Source organism: Rhodnius prolixus, unplaced genomic scaffold, assembly GCF_049639745.1.
Source record: "Rhodnius prolixus isolate KJV_2025 unplaced genomic scaffold, Rpr scaffold_7, whole genome shotgun sequence".
NCBI classification, from domain to species: domain Eukaryota; kingdom Metazoa; phylum Arthropoda; class Insecta; order Hemiptera; family Reduviidae; genus Rhodnius; species Rhodnius prolixus.
Window position 1 is genome coordinate 37,339,188 of NW_027411582.1, and position 16,099 is coordinate 37,355,286.

Below are 16,099 nucleotides of genomic sequence, written 5' to 3' on the forward strand. Positions count from 1 at the left end.
ATCTAACTCACTAAACCAACAATACATCTTAGCTTTGCGGGTCTAGCCTATAACCGCCTAACATACTTTACTATAAATTTCTCATGTTAACCATTAAATAAAATCCAAGACCTAAACCAGGGGAATTGAACCCACTAAACCAACAATACATCTTAGCTTTGAGGGTCTAGCCTATAACCGCCTAACATACTTTACTATAAATTTCTCATATTAACCATTAAATAAAATCCAAGACCTAGACCAGGGGGAATCTAACTCACTAAACCAACAATACATCTTAGCTTTGCGGAACTAGCCTATAACCGCCTAACATACTTTACTATAAATTTCTCATATTAACCATTAAATAAAATCCAAGATCTAGACCAGGGGGAATCTAACTCACTAAACCAACAATACATCTTAGCTTTGCGGGTCTAGCCTATAACCGCCTAACATACTTTACTATAAATTTCTCATATTAACCATTAAATAAAATCCAAGGCCTAGACCAGGGGAATCGAACCCACTAAACCTACAATACATCTTAGCTTTGCGGGTCTAGCCTATAACCGCCTAACATACTTTACAATAAATTTCTCATATTAACCATTAAATAAAATCCAAGACCTAGACCAGGGGAATCGAACCCACTAAACCAACAATACATCTTAGCTTTGCGGGTCTAGCCTATAACCGCCTAACATACTTTACAATAAATTTCTCATATTAACCATTAAATAAAATCCAAGGCCTAGACCAGGGGAATCGAACCCACTAAGGCTGGAAACATAGTGGAGCGGCGAGCAAAGCGGCGATGATAGCTGCTTCAAATCAAAGAGAGCGACGAGCAGCGAGCAAAGATTCGCATGCACATAGTGACGAGTTTAGTCGCGTTCTCCTTTCGACAAAACAAGATGGAGGAACTATTTTTATATGAAAATTCTTCGTTGAAACTTTGGTATTTGCAGCAGCTTAGTAGTAGGAGCTGCAGTGTACATGACATAAATAAGTCTAGAAATGAACTTGGTGAATTTCATCACTTGTACCAACAACTTCGGGAGCATCCTGGCAAGTTTCATGCGTATTTTTGAATGTCTATATCAACATTTGATTACATACTAGCCCAGTGTAACCCCATTAATCAAAATCAAATTTTATTGTTTTTGAGTAATACAGCTCATAACATGAGTTAGGCACAATATAGAAAAATTAACTATGTAGGTTATTTACTAAATACAAATCTGTGTAACCCCATTAATCCTAGCAGTTACTTTAAGATAAGAAAATCAAAATAAATGAAAATAAAATAGAAATATATGCAGATAAAAAGAAATTAGTCAATTAAAAAAACAATAATTTTATTAAATCACTACACCATGATTTGTCGTAAATTAATGTTGTTCATCTGAAAAACTGGAGTAGAAGGACGCTACAGAAGAAGGATTGGAGAATTCGTCCTGATCAGAAGTAGTAGGACGTGAAAATGTAATTTAATTTTGCCTAGTATTTAGATGAAAGTTAGCATTAAGGGATTGAGAACCAAATTAAATGTAGCAAAAATTACCTGAATTCTCCATTAACTACTAATTGTTAATTAATTTAAACTATTAATTATTAAAAACTATTGTAGCTTCACAAATACTATGGCCCCACAGAGGTTTCTTTAAACAAACTAAACCAATAAATGTATCAATATCCATAACCTTTGAAAAATAACCTTTACAAATTGAGCGCGATGAGAGCGAAGAAATCAAACATGTCATAACGCTTCGCTCTACTCTCTATAGATAGCGTTGCTCTATCTTCGCCTTGCTCGCCACTATGCGCGGTCCCATATGTTTACTTGTGTTTGATTTCGCCGCTTTGCTCTTCGCTATCATCGCCGCTTTGCCCGCCGCTCCACTATGTTTCCAGCCTAAACCAACAATACATCTTAGCTTTGCGGGTCTAGCCTATAACCGCCTAACATACTTTACAATAAATTTCTCATATTAACCATTAAATAAAATCCAAGACCTAGACCAGGGGAATCGAACCCACTAAACCAACAATACATCTTAGCTTTGCGGGTCTACCCTATAACCGCCAAACATACTTTACAATAAATTTCTCATATTAACCATTAAATAAAATCCAAGACCTAGACCAGGGGAATCGAACCCACTAAACCAACAATACATTGTAGCTTTGCGGGTCTAGCCTATAACCGACTAACATACTTTACTATAAATTTCTCATATTAACCATTAAATAAAATCCAAGGCCTAGACCAGGGGAATAGAACCCACTAAACCAACAATACATCTTAGCTTTGAGGGTCTAGCCTATAACCGCCTAACATACTTTACTATAAATTTCTCATATTAACCATTAAATAAAATCCAAGGCCTAGACCAGGGGAATAGAACCCACTAAACCAACAATACATCTTAGCTTTGAGGGTCTAGCCTATAACCGCCTAACATACTTTACTATAAATTTCTCATATTAACCATTAAATAAAATCCAAGACCTAGACCAGGGGAATCGAACCCACTAAACCAACAATACATCTTAGCTTTGCGGGTCTACCCTATAACCGCCTAACATACTTTACAATAAATTTCTTTTATTAACCATTAAATAAAATCCAAGACCTAGACCAGGGGAATCGAACCCAGTATCACAATACTGTATTAGCTTTGCAGGTCTTGCCTCTAACCCGCTCGTCTACCGTGGCGCCTTAAGATTGTGTTTGTAATATTGATATTTCTAAACCCAACAAAATAAACTACATATTTTATCACTTAAAATTTATTAACTGGTCCATATTGAAAACATACAAATATTTTTTATTTTATTCTTACTCTTTTTCACAAAATAAATTACAAAAAAATATATAATAATAATTATAATTATTAGAAATTACCTCTAATAATATATACATATATATATATAAATTCCCTAAAATTATAGAGTTTAAAAACTATTAATTTTTTTTTTTTGTATAAACACAAAAAATAAACTAAAAATTATATATACCCAACTTAATGTACACAAAAAATATGAAATGGAAAATAATACACAAAAGATGAAAGATACAAAAAAAGAAACTTTTTGTAAATATAATTAAAATAAATATATATAATATATAACATATATTAAAAAGAAAAAAAATATTAATCACAGAGTTGCTGAAATATTAAAGTTTAATTATTTATTTATTTTTAGGTACGAACACATTAATATTTGTACTGAAATAACAATTCTCACCACATACAGCCATTATTTTTTAATGAAAAAATAAAGTTAAATTAATTAAAAATAAATTAAAAATGATATCAAGGAAGAAACCTCAAATGATGAGGGACAAGTTTACTTATTTTTATATATTTATATATATAAAAAAAGCACTATCATGGATGCAGTGGTCTTTTCTTTTTCAAAAATTTTAAAATAGAATTTAATCTAAATATTTTATTTTTAGACATTATTTTAAATACAATAAAAAGCGAACATTTAGAGGAAAAATGTTTACTATAAACTACCTATATAGTTAAATTTTTTGTTTTTTTGTTTTCCTTTAAGTATTTCAGTTAATCCATATGACGTGAATATGGATTTTCCTTTTCTTCTTTAATTGATGAAACAAAAATAATGCATGTCTTAATCTCATATTGCAGCCAGAATAATAAATCTTTTCATAGACAAAACATTCTCAGAAAATTGTTTGATAAATTTTACCATTTTCGCACTGATGATGGAAGAAGATCGCTAACCTTTCCAAGCACAAGTTTTTGTTTATATTTTCACGACTACGAAAGTGTCATGAAGAGACGAGCACGGAATAGTTTTTGGTGTTAGGTTTTTTGTTTTTTTATTGTCTGGAATACATGCTAGCAAAATTGGGATCCATTTTAAGGAGAACCCCTTTTGTTGGTCGCTTAGCATCTAGCACAGAGAACCCAGGACGGAAGACTTCGACTATATGAACCCAGGGACACCACTCTACCTGGGGCTAAGGGAATAGGTGCCCAGCCATGCGACCTAGAAGTCCTTCTTTTCGGCCTGGTCAAGGGATACAGTCGACTCTCGATAATTCGAACTCTACAGCTGTTAACTTCGGTAAATCGAAAAAATGCAGTGTACTTAGATACGCTCGATAATTCGAAATTCATTTCTTAACAACAGCGGGTGAGAAGGCTCTATAATTCGAACGAGGCCACCTTCCCCTCTTTATAATTCGAATTTTCCCTAGTAATGTTTACTTCTCATTTTCCGCTTATTGTTCATTTCCTGCGTAATGTTTCCTTCCTTTCAGCCCAGTTTAACTTCACAATTCTCTTTCCTAGTTTGTCGCGATGGAAAGTACGTCTCCCTTACTGTGTCCGACAAAAAAAAAAAAATTATCGCAGCCGTGAAAAGTGGTTCGAAACAAAAAGATATCGCCAAAACTTTCAATATTCCACCATCAACGCTTTTTACAATTCTAAGTCACTTGACTTAGTCAAGCCACATTGAAACAAAAAACTGTTCTTCGTTTTTTAAATTAGGTACTTATATGTTATTATTTATTGAAATGTTAATTTTTTTGTTCTTTTTTGTCGTTTTCATTATTTTTACTTTTTTACTTGAGGCTATATGTCTAAAACTTAGGTAAGCTCATACGTATTTTCAATATACGTATGTACATACATATGTACATAATAAAAACTCTTAATAATTCGATTTTTTTCCCCCTTCTTGATAATTCGAAATCGCGATAATTCGAATTTTTCTTGTAGTCCCTTGGATTTCGATTTATCGAGAGTCGACTGTAATAGCAGTACCCTTTTTAAGCCCACCGGTAATTGTGCAGAGTCGAAGTAGGTACACTTATCATCTGGTACTATAACTTTATTTAGGGCTGAGAAACAACAATCTCAGATTGTCACACCTTGGCTGAATTTAGTGTGATACTGTGAGAAATGGGAATAATAGGTTCTGAAGGCTACTTTGCGATAAGAGATCTCCTCTGGCTAGGTGAAGTCTAGAGGAGACGATACACAAAAGAATGACTGATGGGAAAAATCCTGGACCATTGAATAAAAGTGTAAGGATGCTCTTCCCAGGAACTACAAAGGCACGGATAAGCCTCTTTGTTCTTTATGTACAGGACCCGCCCCCGTCATCTAACATAAATTTAATTCAAATTCTGATAATGAATGAATATACGGGGGTAAAACCATCCCCTAGTCCAGTTTTAGCGGACACCTAATTCTTAAAATTACATAAAAATGGACAATTAAAATTTATTATTATTTTGTTTTCTGTTTCTCCCAATTTTATTTGTTATTTACAAAATTTGAATTCATTACTAAATGGTAAATTTATCGATTTATTTATTAATTTTTAGTGGAAAATAGAAAATGAAAAAACTGCGAGGTAAATTCGATTTTTCTTTTTTTAATACGATGCAAAAATTTTAAATTTTTATAATATGTAAAAAATTGTACAATATATATAATTAGATTAATAATTTTTTCTTTTTAAGCATAGAGGCGATACAAAAAAAAAAAATCTTAAGAAAAAGTTGTGTCAAGAGAGAGACTTTCCAAAAAAAATATTTTCTTAAATTACCTTTTATTGAAAAAAAAGCGGGGAAATGTTACTGAGAAAATGAACCCAATTGCTCTTTACACCAAGATAATAAAAGAAATGGCACCAATAAAATGAACAGATTTTTTCTTTTGAAAGTCTTAAAAAAAAAAAGAAGTTAAAAGAAATACACAATTGTTTTATTAACCCTATGGTTATTTTAAAATAATAATCTTATAAACAAATATAAAAATATTAAAAAGTAAAAATGAGGTAGATTAATTTTCTTTTTACAAGTAAAAAAATAAATAAATAAATTGAAGGGAAAATCACAGATAAAATATGGATTCTCATACAAAACAAAAATCTGAATTTTATTATTTTTTTAAATTTAGTTTCTTAGAAAATGTGAGTGAGGAACTTGTTCGCATAATTAGACAGGAAATAGTTTATTTACAAGCCATTAACAGCGTCAGTGTTGAGGACTGCGAACTATTATGTTGTTTATTGTAAAGTGCAGTGGACATAGTATAAGTTCAGTTGTAATAAAAAGCTCACTCGTACTAGGGCTTTAAGTTGCCTAACCTCGAAAGGTAAGGGGATTTTATATTATATTATTCGTATTTATATAGGAATTGGTTCTGTGGTAATGCTGAACTGTAATTCTGTCCATTTGCTGCGCTGTACCGGCCAAATAAAAAAAAAGGAGCAATCGAAACAAAGTTGATCAAAATATAATTCTACCCACAGCGAGAGAGGTTAAAATAATTGTTGTCAAGCACGTTTCAGTAAATAAACAGTAAGGAAAATGAATGGTACATTGGCGTAGTAAAGAAATGAACCCGGCCGACGTCGTTGCATAGCAAGACATCCAATTCTTCTCTTGCAAGCTCTGAACCTTTCGTAAGACAGAGTAAGATCTCTATAGAAGCTGCTTAGGGAGGAAGTCTGTCCAAGCGAAAAGCTTTGAGAAGCGACTCGTTCTAGGTAAAAGAAGAAAAAAAGCTCTCCTTAGGGGGACATAATCGGCTCTGAGAGCACTTATAGAAGCTTGGCCTGGAATATGATGTCACCTACAGATTTTTTGGAGGTGGAGGGAGGGGCCAAGTATTGGAAGTACTATGTCTTCCTTAAGTTACGTTTTAAAGTATCCAATATCTAAAAAGAAAAACTAAAAGAACACATAAACTGATGTCATTAAATAATAATAAACTGCACTACCTAAACTTCTCCAATAAAATATTTTTTAACAATGTAATTATACTAATTTTCATTAATATAAAACAAAGATTTTTTCCAATCTCCCCCTCCTTTCTATACAATTTTTCTTTTGTACATAATCCCTCCTAAGACCAACCTATCCACTTTCCACAGTGGATACATTACATTACCCAAGTGTTAGCAAACATGTACGCATGAATACTGTCGTCTTAAACTACAAACAGTTTTTTCACATACATCTTATATTAATTCTTCGAAAATTTGCAAACAATAATAGGGAAAACGTTAGAAAAAAATATTTAGTGAAGAGGAGAGAAGTTGTAGAAAATCTATCGATGGAGGAATCTCTACACCGTGAGATACGACAAGTTTCTGTCCAAGAAGAAGTGGAAATAACACAGCAAAAATGTATTGTTGAATGTTTTCTCTCTTTTCTCATGTAACTTAGTGCGCATCACATTAAAATTGACGCTTCATCACAAAAATTATATTAATATTTATAATGGATGTTTTTTTTAAAAACTTATTCTCAAAATATTTAAATTGTTAAAGAATTTTAATAAGTCACTGAATTTAATAAAAAAACTCACCCCATTTTAAAATTCAATTAGCTTGAGAACAAAAAGCGCATTTTCTTTAGACGCCTTACTGTAATTAATACTCTTGCTCCTCTAATTACTGTAACATAAAAGAAAAAAAGAAATAAGAATTTCTATGTAAATGGAAAAGACAACCTATGAATACTTTACATACATAAATCCATAAAATTAACTGTAGCAACTTAATAAATTGTATCATTCCTCACTCAAGATGTTTGTTTTGCAGTTTGAAAAAAAAACAAACTTTTTTTTTACATTCTTTCTATAAAATACGAATTAATTTGACGAATTAATGAATTAATTAATTTTTAAAAAAATCCATACCCCATATTTCTTAATATAAAACAAAAAAACAATCTATACACATCAAACAAAACAAAAAAAATACAAGTATGAGACGGAATTAAAAGAAAAATAACTCTTAATAATAATTTTTATAAATAAAATTGTGATTATAACTATTATTTAAATATTAATGTTTTGTACAAGGCAATAATATAACAACACTGGGAAAAATATATATCTGGCGAAAAAAAAATTCTTCCCAATTTAAGAATTATTTAAATATATAATATATATATTTTTTTTGTCACTTTATAATTATAATCTTTTTTTTTCATACTTAATAGCTTATTAGGAACAAGTTTTATGTGCGCTAGCCTAACGCAAGTATTAACAAAAATATTTAAAAAAAATGTATTGAAACAATTAAACACAACACAGGTTACAAGATATAACCATATGCATTCATAACCTGAATTAATGTGGAAACAAAAACAGTAATACATTATCAAAAAACTTTTCATACTTGTTCGATAGATATAAAATAAACAATTTAAACTAAATTTATTTTTTAAATGTTTATTTTTTCATCTTTTTCCATGATTAAAGTTTTTTTTTTTTTATTTAAGTGAATGTTAAGTAATTAGTTCTGTGAGCAAATCACAGAGGCATTGGGGTGACAAGAGATGCAGCCTTTGGAAGTACGAGTAGTTAGAATTCTGCTTTACACTTGCCATAATCGGAAATCATCGGGCAGAAATTAACAATGATTTTAATGCAAAGAGCTTGGATTGAATATGTATTTTGTGGAGTAATAATGGAGACTTTTACAGTTAGTGAGCTAACTTTAGATTAAAAATAAACAAGAAAAGGATAAACTGATTCCCCCTAAATGTTTTAGTAGCATAGAAATCTTTCTCCATCGATTGATAAGAGGGCGACCATCTGAAGAAAAACGCCAATACTTTCTAGAAATTGGAAATCAACGGTTGCATCACAGCTTCGCTGCATCCCTTGAGACAAAAATATCACGTCTTGCCACAAATATATTACGATAAGCAATTATTTTCAATTTATAAAAAAGAATAACTAAACGAATGTTTAATATTAATAACTTGCATGTATTAAAAAAATGCAATATTTCCTATTAAGGATTTAATTAGAAGAATAAAAAGAGCATTATCTATTAAACACTGTTAATCAATTTCCGAATTAAGAAAAAATAATAATAATTCAATTTAAAAGTAATTAGTAGCCAAAAAGTAGTATTTCACTAAAAGCATTATTTCCCTTATTACTTCGTTGAATATATACAACTTTCTTTTAACTAAAAACATAAAATATCATTTGAACAAATATAATTAATGCACAGAAACTCTTCAGAGTAGTCCCTTTTTAGGTTAATGACGTGCCTTTTTTTTTTTTTTTTTTTAGAAAATAAAATAAAAAAGTAAAACAACGCAATATTTGGCAAATGATTATTGAATTTCGTAAAAACGTTTGTTACCAAAACCAACTTCAGAACTTGAAGTTCTTTTGTTTTCACAATTTCACCTGAGATCATACATCAGGTGAACTTGTTTAGTAGTTGATTTTTTAATTAATCTGTAGAAAGCAAGACTTGTTTTTTCATGGTTACAAAACTACGAACTCCACGAAACAATAATAGTAATAATAGTTTGAATTCGTAAAAAAAACAAAAGTTTGGTTGAAGTTTAGAAGGTAGATTCCATACACTTTGTTGAGTACTTTTAAAATATGAAGCAGTTTTGCGAATATGATCCAAAAAATAGTAATAATAACGAAAAATGTTACTAAACATCACGATTATCGATTTCCTTGTTGCTCTAGAACAATACTAAGAAAAAAAGAAAAACCTATTGGTCACAAATCTAACTAAACACAATAGTATCCATCAAATCTTTAATTCGAATGACGTTATTTACAAGAAGGCTTTAGAATATAAAAAATGGAGGAGGACCGAGATGCGCTTTAAAGAGACGGATTCACTAAGTAAATATATTCAAAACTAATTGCAAATGCAATGGTATGGGTATTGGTTTTTCAAAATCAGAGTAGAAAATGGTAGAACATCCCAGAACCTTTTGCATTAGAAACTGACGATTCGTTGCTTTGATGAGGGACAACTGGAGTGCTACGCTACTGAAATTCAACAAGTTAAAGAGCCCCCCTTCACATAATGAAGAGATTCTGTTAAACGCTGTTGGTTGCAGGAATATCAATGCTGACAAGTATTGTAGACGACTAGAAGACCCAAAGAATGTGAATTTGGTCACAGATAATACGAGGAAATTGAATTAGGTTCTCAGATAAGTAGTGACTGTTTCAAACAAGATAGATGATGGAAGCAAAATCAGCGAAGAACTTTGTAATACAAATCTGCGGCAATCGGAAATTCTGATCAAGGAAAATCCTTAATGTAATGAAGATTGGAAAACCCCTTTAAGGGTAGAGTGATAAGGAAGGAAAGTAGCATGTAAGAGGACGACATCTTGGTAGGATAGGACGCTAACTTCTGAATTTTTTATCAACACATTTGTAACATTGGAACATTAGGATTCAAGCACAGCTGTAAGATAACTAAAATAATATGGCTCTAAATTGTTGATTTTTTCTAATGAATCCTTCACTAGTATTAAAACAAAAATTATATATTAAGTCTTGTTTAAAAAGAAAGAAAGTTAAACAAGCCTGCTGTTAAATGCACGCTATTAAAGTACACAAATATTGGCTCGCAGATGTAAGAACGAACTTTCCTTAAGCGGAATAACAAAATACCAAAGGACTTATTACATTCTACCTTTTACAAGATGTAATAAAAGCAAGATATCCTCTTCTGAAAAAAATATATGAAGACCAAAATTGCATTAAACACCTGGCTTCTACAACGTCTTAACCTTGAAATTGACATGTGTTACGAATTGTGGAAAATAATTTTCGTTTTCAAGAAAAAGATTAAAAAAGAATGAATAACAGGATGATTCACTAAAATATCATTTACCAAATATCAAGTAATAATAATTAAAAAAAAATATTAAAACTATCAAAAATTAATAAGTAAATATAGATAACAATGAAGGCTATAAATACGAATCCCAATCTAGATTGGGCGATATATCTAACTGCTGACATGGTTGATGATACGCTGAAGGCGGTGGTGGAAAACACTGCGCTTCGCCTCCGGGGCCTCCACCTTGGCTGGCTCCGCCCACTACACAAGACTGGGGCGTGGTTGGTATCAGAACGTTGTTTTGACTCTGACAGGACAGCTGTTGGATTTGTGCGGCTGGAGGCGGTGAACAAGACCATTCATCTTCAATTCCATAATGAGATACAAGTTGAGATATGACCGCACAAACTTCGCCATAATCACCCAGCGACAGTTCTTCCTCTGAAAAAAATAAATATTCCAACTTTTAATGTCAAATCACACCAAACGGGGTATTTGCATTTTGTTTAAAACCCGTTTAACTTCGTCATAGAAACATCCATCGGCAAGATCAGGCCATTTCAAAATTTTTTGTTCAACGGAAAAAAGTATAGCTTCGACAAAAACAAAACGTGTCTATTGTGTTGATTATTTGCAGAAAACCTTGTTCATTTTTTATCAAAATGATGTTTTCTCTCGTTTGCGAACAAAATATTTGATTCATTTTCGATCCAATGGCTTTTGTGGAAAATGGACAAAATAAGAAGCCTCTTTGCTGCTGTAGTATGCGAGAAGTTTATACAGATAAGCGAATAAAGTTGGCTTAATAAAGCGTACATAATCTTGGAGAGCTGTTACTAAGAATATAAAATACAGAGAGGAAATCAGCCTCAGAGAAATGGAGATCTTACTCTACATATATTAATTATCTCTCCGAAAAATGTAGAGAACAGTTTGGTGTGAATGATTTTAAGGAGTTTGGCTCGTGGTTCAAGTTGTTCGAGAGATGATCTTTCGAGGACAAAAAAAGTTTTTTCTTAATTTACAATAGCGCATATCTGTAAGAGGTTTCACTAATTTAAAAGAAAAGACACATTATTGGCCCTCTGACAACTACATAATTCTACATCAGCTAATAAGTCATCCAATTCGACCAATGGTTGCACAAATTGCCATCAATTACCTCTGCATACTCGCGACTCCTGATGGAAATGGTACTTCATTTCCATTTCGATAGGTATTCATGGTTTTAGTTTTGATCCCGTAAGATGAAGTGGAAAGATAACCACTTCTTTAGGGATTTTGGAGTCCCAGCAAATTTCTCAGCCAAAAAATACTCAATACCGACACCGCCATCGCTATAAAATACTTATAGGGCCTACAGAGACAGATTATATGTGGCAACTATATGTATGTGGATTTGCACACATAAGAACAAACTCTACCACAGTAAAACACACATTTAATTTAATTTACACTATGTCAGACTATACGGAAGTAAAATTTCTACAATCTTTGCAAAAACACTGTCAGTATAAGAGAGGAAGAGAGATCTTAAACGGATATGGCATAACAACCACTCCTTTTACTATATCCGCCACGCCACATTAATTCCTTCTAAATGAAAAAACAACTTTTCAAAGTAACCATAAGGTAAGATAGGAAAGAGACAAAATATTTAAAGAAATATCACTTAAACATAAAAAGTTGCATTTTTCGTGATTCATTAAATGTATTTAATGCCTTACCATTGCTTATGTCGTTGCTGTACTGGCTATTTTGATACGGCGTTTGGTTATTTTCGGTGAAATGATTAAAACTATCGTTACTGGTATTGCTGTTACATTCTGGACTATAAGGAGTCACCTATTGTTCAGAAATACAACGCATTAATTAATTAAAGATAACACCAAGAAAACATTTTTAAAAAATAACAAATATAGATAAATACCTTATTAATTTTAGACTTTTTCTTAGTAACGTGATCATCTTGAGAATGACTGTAATCTATAGCCCAATAAGAACCTTTTCCAGGATCATCCTTTGGCCTGGCTACTTTAGTAAAACATTTGTTCAGTGATAAATTATGTCGAATCGAATTCTGAAAATAATATAATAAAATGTATTTTTTTTTTTAACAAAACTTAATCAATTATTATTACTAACCTGAATTCTGATCTGATAATGAATATTTGAACCTACCTTCCAACCAGTGGTGGCGTCTCTATAATATGGAAAGGTTTGAATTATAAACTGATATATTTCAGAAAGAGTCAATTTGCCTTCGGGTGCGTTACTAATTGCTAAACGAATCAAACTTGCATAACTGTAATACAAGATGTACATTAGCAAAGACTTCTACCAACTCAAATTAGGTTATGTTCCAATTTAAGAATAAAGATCTATACTGGAGAAATTTAAGATAAAAAAGATGACAACTCACCTATAAGGGGGTTTACCGTCACGAGACCGATTGTTGCTTTGCTGCACATTTGCTCCTGATGGATTTGGCCAATCCAATCTTCCGTCTAAATCGCCCATTTTCAGATCTCTGCATTCCAGCTAAAGATAGTACCTTGGTTACTGGAATGTCTTTCTCTCTTACTTTTTTTTATAAATCCAAAATCACTTGTTAAAACATTTCTATTTAGGAAACAATGTGTGTAACACTCTCATGTTACTAACACGAAAATTTTCCATTAAAAGTTAATAACTTATTACACTCTTTTTTTCGAATAGAAATAAATTTTCGATTAATACTTACCAGTTCTTTCCAAATTGTTTTTATCTTTTTCACATCACAAACAATAAAAATAATTGAACATTTTATCACAGACAAAGTTTACACAATCCCGAAATCAACCTTAGTATTTCACTAATGTCGTTTTTCGGCCATTGTGCAAAAAAAATATGAAGGGCTTCTGGTTTCACAAAAAAAAAAGTAACAACCTCAATAAAAACAAAAAATAAAATAAAACAAAATTGTGTAATAAAGTTCACTAAAATCTTTAAACAAGTGAGTTATTTTAAAAAAAGAAAGAGTATTTCATTTATTTTTTTAATTAAAAATTATCTTTTTCCCATTTTCACTACTGCAAGTCACAGGCGCGTTTTTCAATTTTAAAATTGTACTTCTTAAAAATTTCAAGACAGTTATGGATTAATTTTATGGAAATGCGCCGAATTTTATGTAATAATACAATAATAATAATTAAAAAAGCCTCAAGTATTAATTTTATGGAAACACGCCAAATTTTATGTAATAATATAATAATAATAATTAAAAAAGCCTCAAGTATTAATTTTATGGAAACACGCCAAATTTTATGTAATAATATAATAATAATAATTAAAAAAGCCTCAAGTATTAATTTTATGGAAACTCGCCAAATTTTATGTAAGAATATAATAATAATAATAATTAAAAAAGCCTCAAGTAAATATTTGTTTCGTGCCTGAGGAAACATTGAATTAAATTAAATATGCGTTTTATTTCTAAGAACCCATTATTTATAATGGTTTTTATTGCTTTTCGTCATAAATTTTAGATAAATCTTAATTAAGTCTTTTGCATCCATAAATGCACTTTATCATTAATACTCAGTTCAGGAGTAACAAATAATTTGAGCCGTCATTTGATAATATGAAAAAACAAAGACATTTGTTGAATTTATCTTTCAGTATACAATTTTTTTCTGAATAACTAATAATGCCGAGTACGACACTTTTGTGGGAAGAAGGTACTGATGGTCATTCTTATGAAGTCCCATTTTACTGTAATACAAGCAGTTACCTCCGTTAAATTTTAATTACGATTAATATGTAACAAACATTCTATATTTGAAGAATATGTCAACCGGGTATACTTATTATTTAACTTTTAAACTTTACGTTTTCTTATTCAACTAAGAAGTAATGAAATAACGAATGAAGTATTAATGAAACTAGTGGATGAAGTACCTAATTGTGCAGCTTCTCTATTTTGAATTTTCACCGGAAATAAAGGACGTCATTTATTACGTAATTTCATTCATTTTGTACTGATAAGGATTATATTTTTAATATTAAAATTTTATGAAAATACTCTAATCTGATGTACGTGTTTACTCAATGGATCGCTCACTTGTTTAGTGGTTTCCTAGGTAACGCTCCTAGGATTTTCCGCAAACTTTGTATAAACATTACATATATACTAGGTACATATGTATGTATGTTTGTAACTAAAAACTGTGAGTGAGGCAGGTTACCCTGTAACGTTTCACTGTGTATTCTTATAAATTCTAAACGATATTAATGAAAATTTAATGCAGTAAAATTACTTAAATGATATCAATTGTTAAAAAAGTTCAATTAATCACTTATATGTTGGGTTTACTTGCTGATTAATGTACCTTGCAATAGGCAAAAAAAGTATTTGCACACCCTGTTATTTTAAGGTTTCATATAAAAAAAATTCACTTTTTTACCCAAATTACGTATGTTATTTTATACTGCAAAAAAAGTATTTGCACAGCTGTAATTTGGGATCTCTTGACATGTAAATAAAACAAATGCCCTAACAAAAGAGGATTAACGTCACCTTTGGTACTGTCTATACTCTCTTTACTAGATTCATTAGTTTTTATTGTGTTTTCAACTAGTGCATTGAGATGGCTCCAAAATCTAGAAAAATTCCTGTGAGTGTGAGACAGGAAGTGCTTATATTACATCGTGCTGGAAACAGTAATAGAGAAATCGGAAATAAAGTAAATTTATCGTTTTCAACAGTGAGGTATATCATTGAAAGAGGAACAACAGAAAATAAGCAGCGAACAGGTCGACCAAGAGTCTTAAATGAACGGGAGAGGAGGAAGGTCGTCAAAGACGCGCTGAGGAAACCAACTCACAGCGCTCAAAAACTTGCGCATGACCTGGCGTCTTGTTCAGGAAAGACGGTTACACCTCAAACAATAAGAAACTTCGTTCACAATAAAGGTATACGAGGCAGGCGACCCTTAAAAAAGCCATATATTAGTGAGGTTAATAGGAAAAAACATCTTGAGTTCGCCAAAGAATTTGTTAAAAAACCTATAGAATCTCGGGAAAAAATTATTTTTTTCTGATGGAAGCAAGATTGAGGTTTTTAAACCACAAAATATAATAACAATCTGGAGAAGAAATAATACTGGTTTGAATACAAAAATTATATTAAAAACTGTTAAGCATGGAGGAGGAAATATCTTGGTTTGGGGCAGTATGGCTTACTCTGGGGTGGGTAATTTAGAAGTTATTGAGGGCATAATGACAGCTCGGTCTTAGGTGGAGGTGTTGCGAGGCAACTTGAAGGCAAGTGCTGTAAAATTAGGTTTGGAGAACGATTTTCATTTCCAGCAGGATAACCATCCAGAACATACGGCCAACATTACAAAAGAATGGCTCCTTTATAATGCCCCAAGAAGATTACTGAACCCACCTCAATCACCAGACCTGAACCCAATTGAAAATCTGTGGCATATTCTGGACAGGAAAG

General features: G+C 31.4%; 1 protein-coding gene across 5 annotated transcripts; it reads right to left on the reverse strand.

Annotated features, from left to right (window-relative positions):
* Positions 1–2,309: 2,309 nt before the first annotated feature.
* On the reverse strand, positions 2,310–14,698 carry LOC141446509 (uncharacterized). 5 transcript variants are annotated; one of them, XR_012453752.1, is made up of 7 exons: positions 13,355–13,517; positions 13,034–13,152; positions 12,793–12,916; positions 12,542–12,691; positions 12,339–12,456; positions 7,981–11,052; positions 2,310–7,620 (listed from the first exon to the last, which is right to left on the reverse strand). XR_012453752.1 is itself a non-coding variant. In XM_074113042.1 (7 exons), the coding sequence occupies exons 2-7, from the start codon at positions 13,129–13,131 to the stop codon at positions 7,367–7,369; spliced, it is 822 nt and encodes a 273-aa protein (XP_073969143.1). In that variant the 5' UTR covers positions 13,132–13,152; positions 14,551–14,698; the 3' UTR covers positions 2,310–7,366. The 5 variants fall into 5 exon arrangements, 4 of the variants coding, with proteins under 4 accessions (XP_073969143.1, XP_073969142.1, XP_073969141.1 ...); XM_074113042.1 differs by lacking the exon at positions 13,355–13,517 and adding an exon at positions 14,551–14,698 and having other exon boundaries at positions 2,310–7,437; positions 10,792–11,052; XM_074113041.1 differs by having other exon boundaries at positions 2,310–7,437; positions 10,792–11,052; positions 13,034–13,173; positions 13,355–13,521.
* Between the last annotated feature and the right edge of the window lie 1,401 nt (positions 14,699–16,099).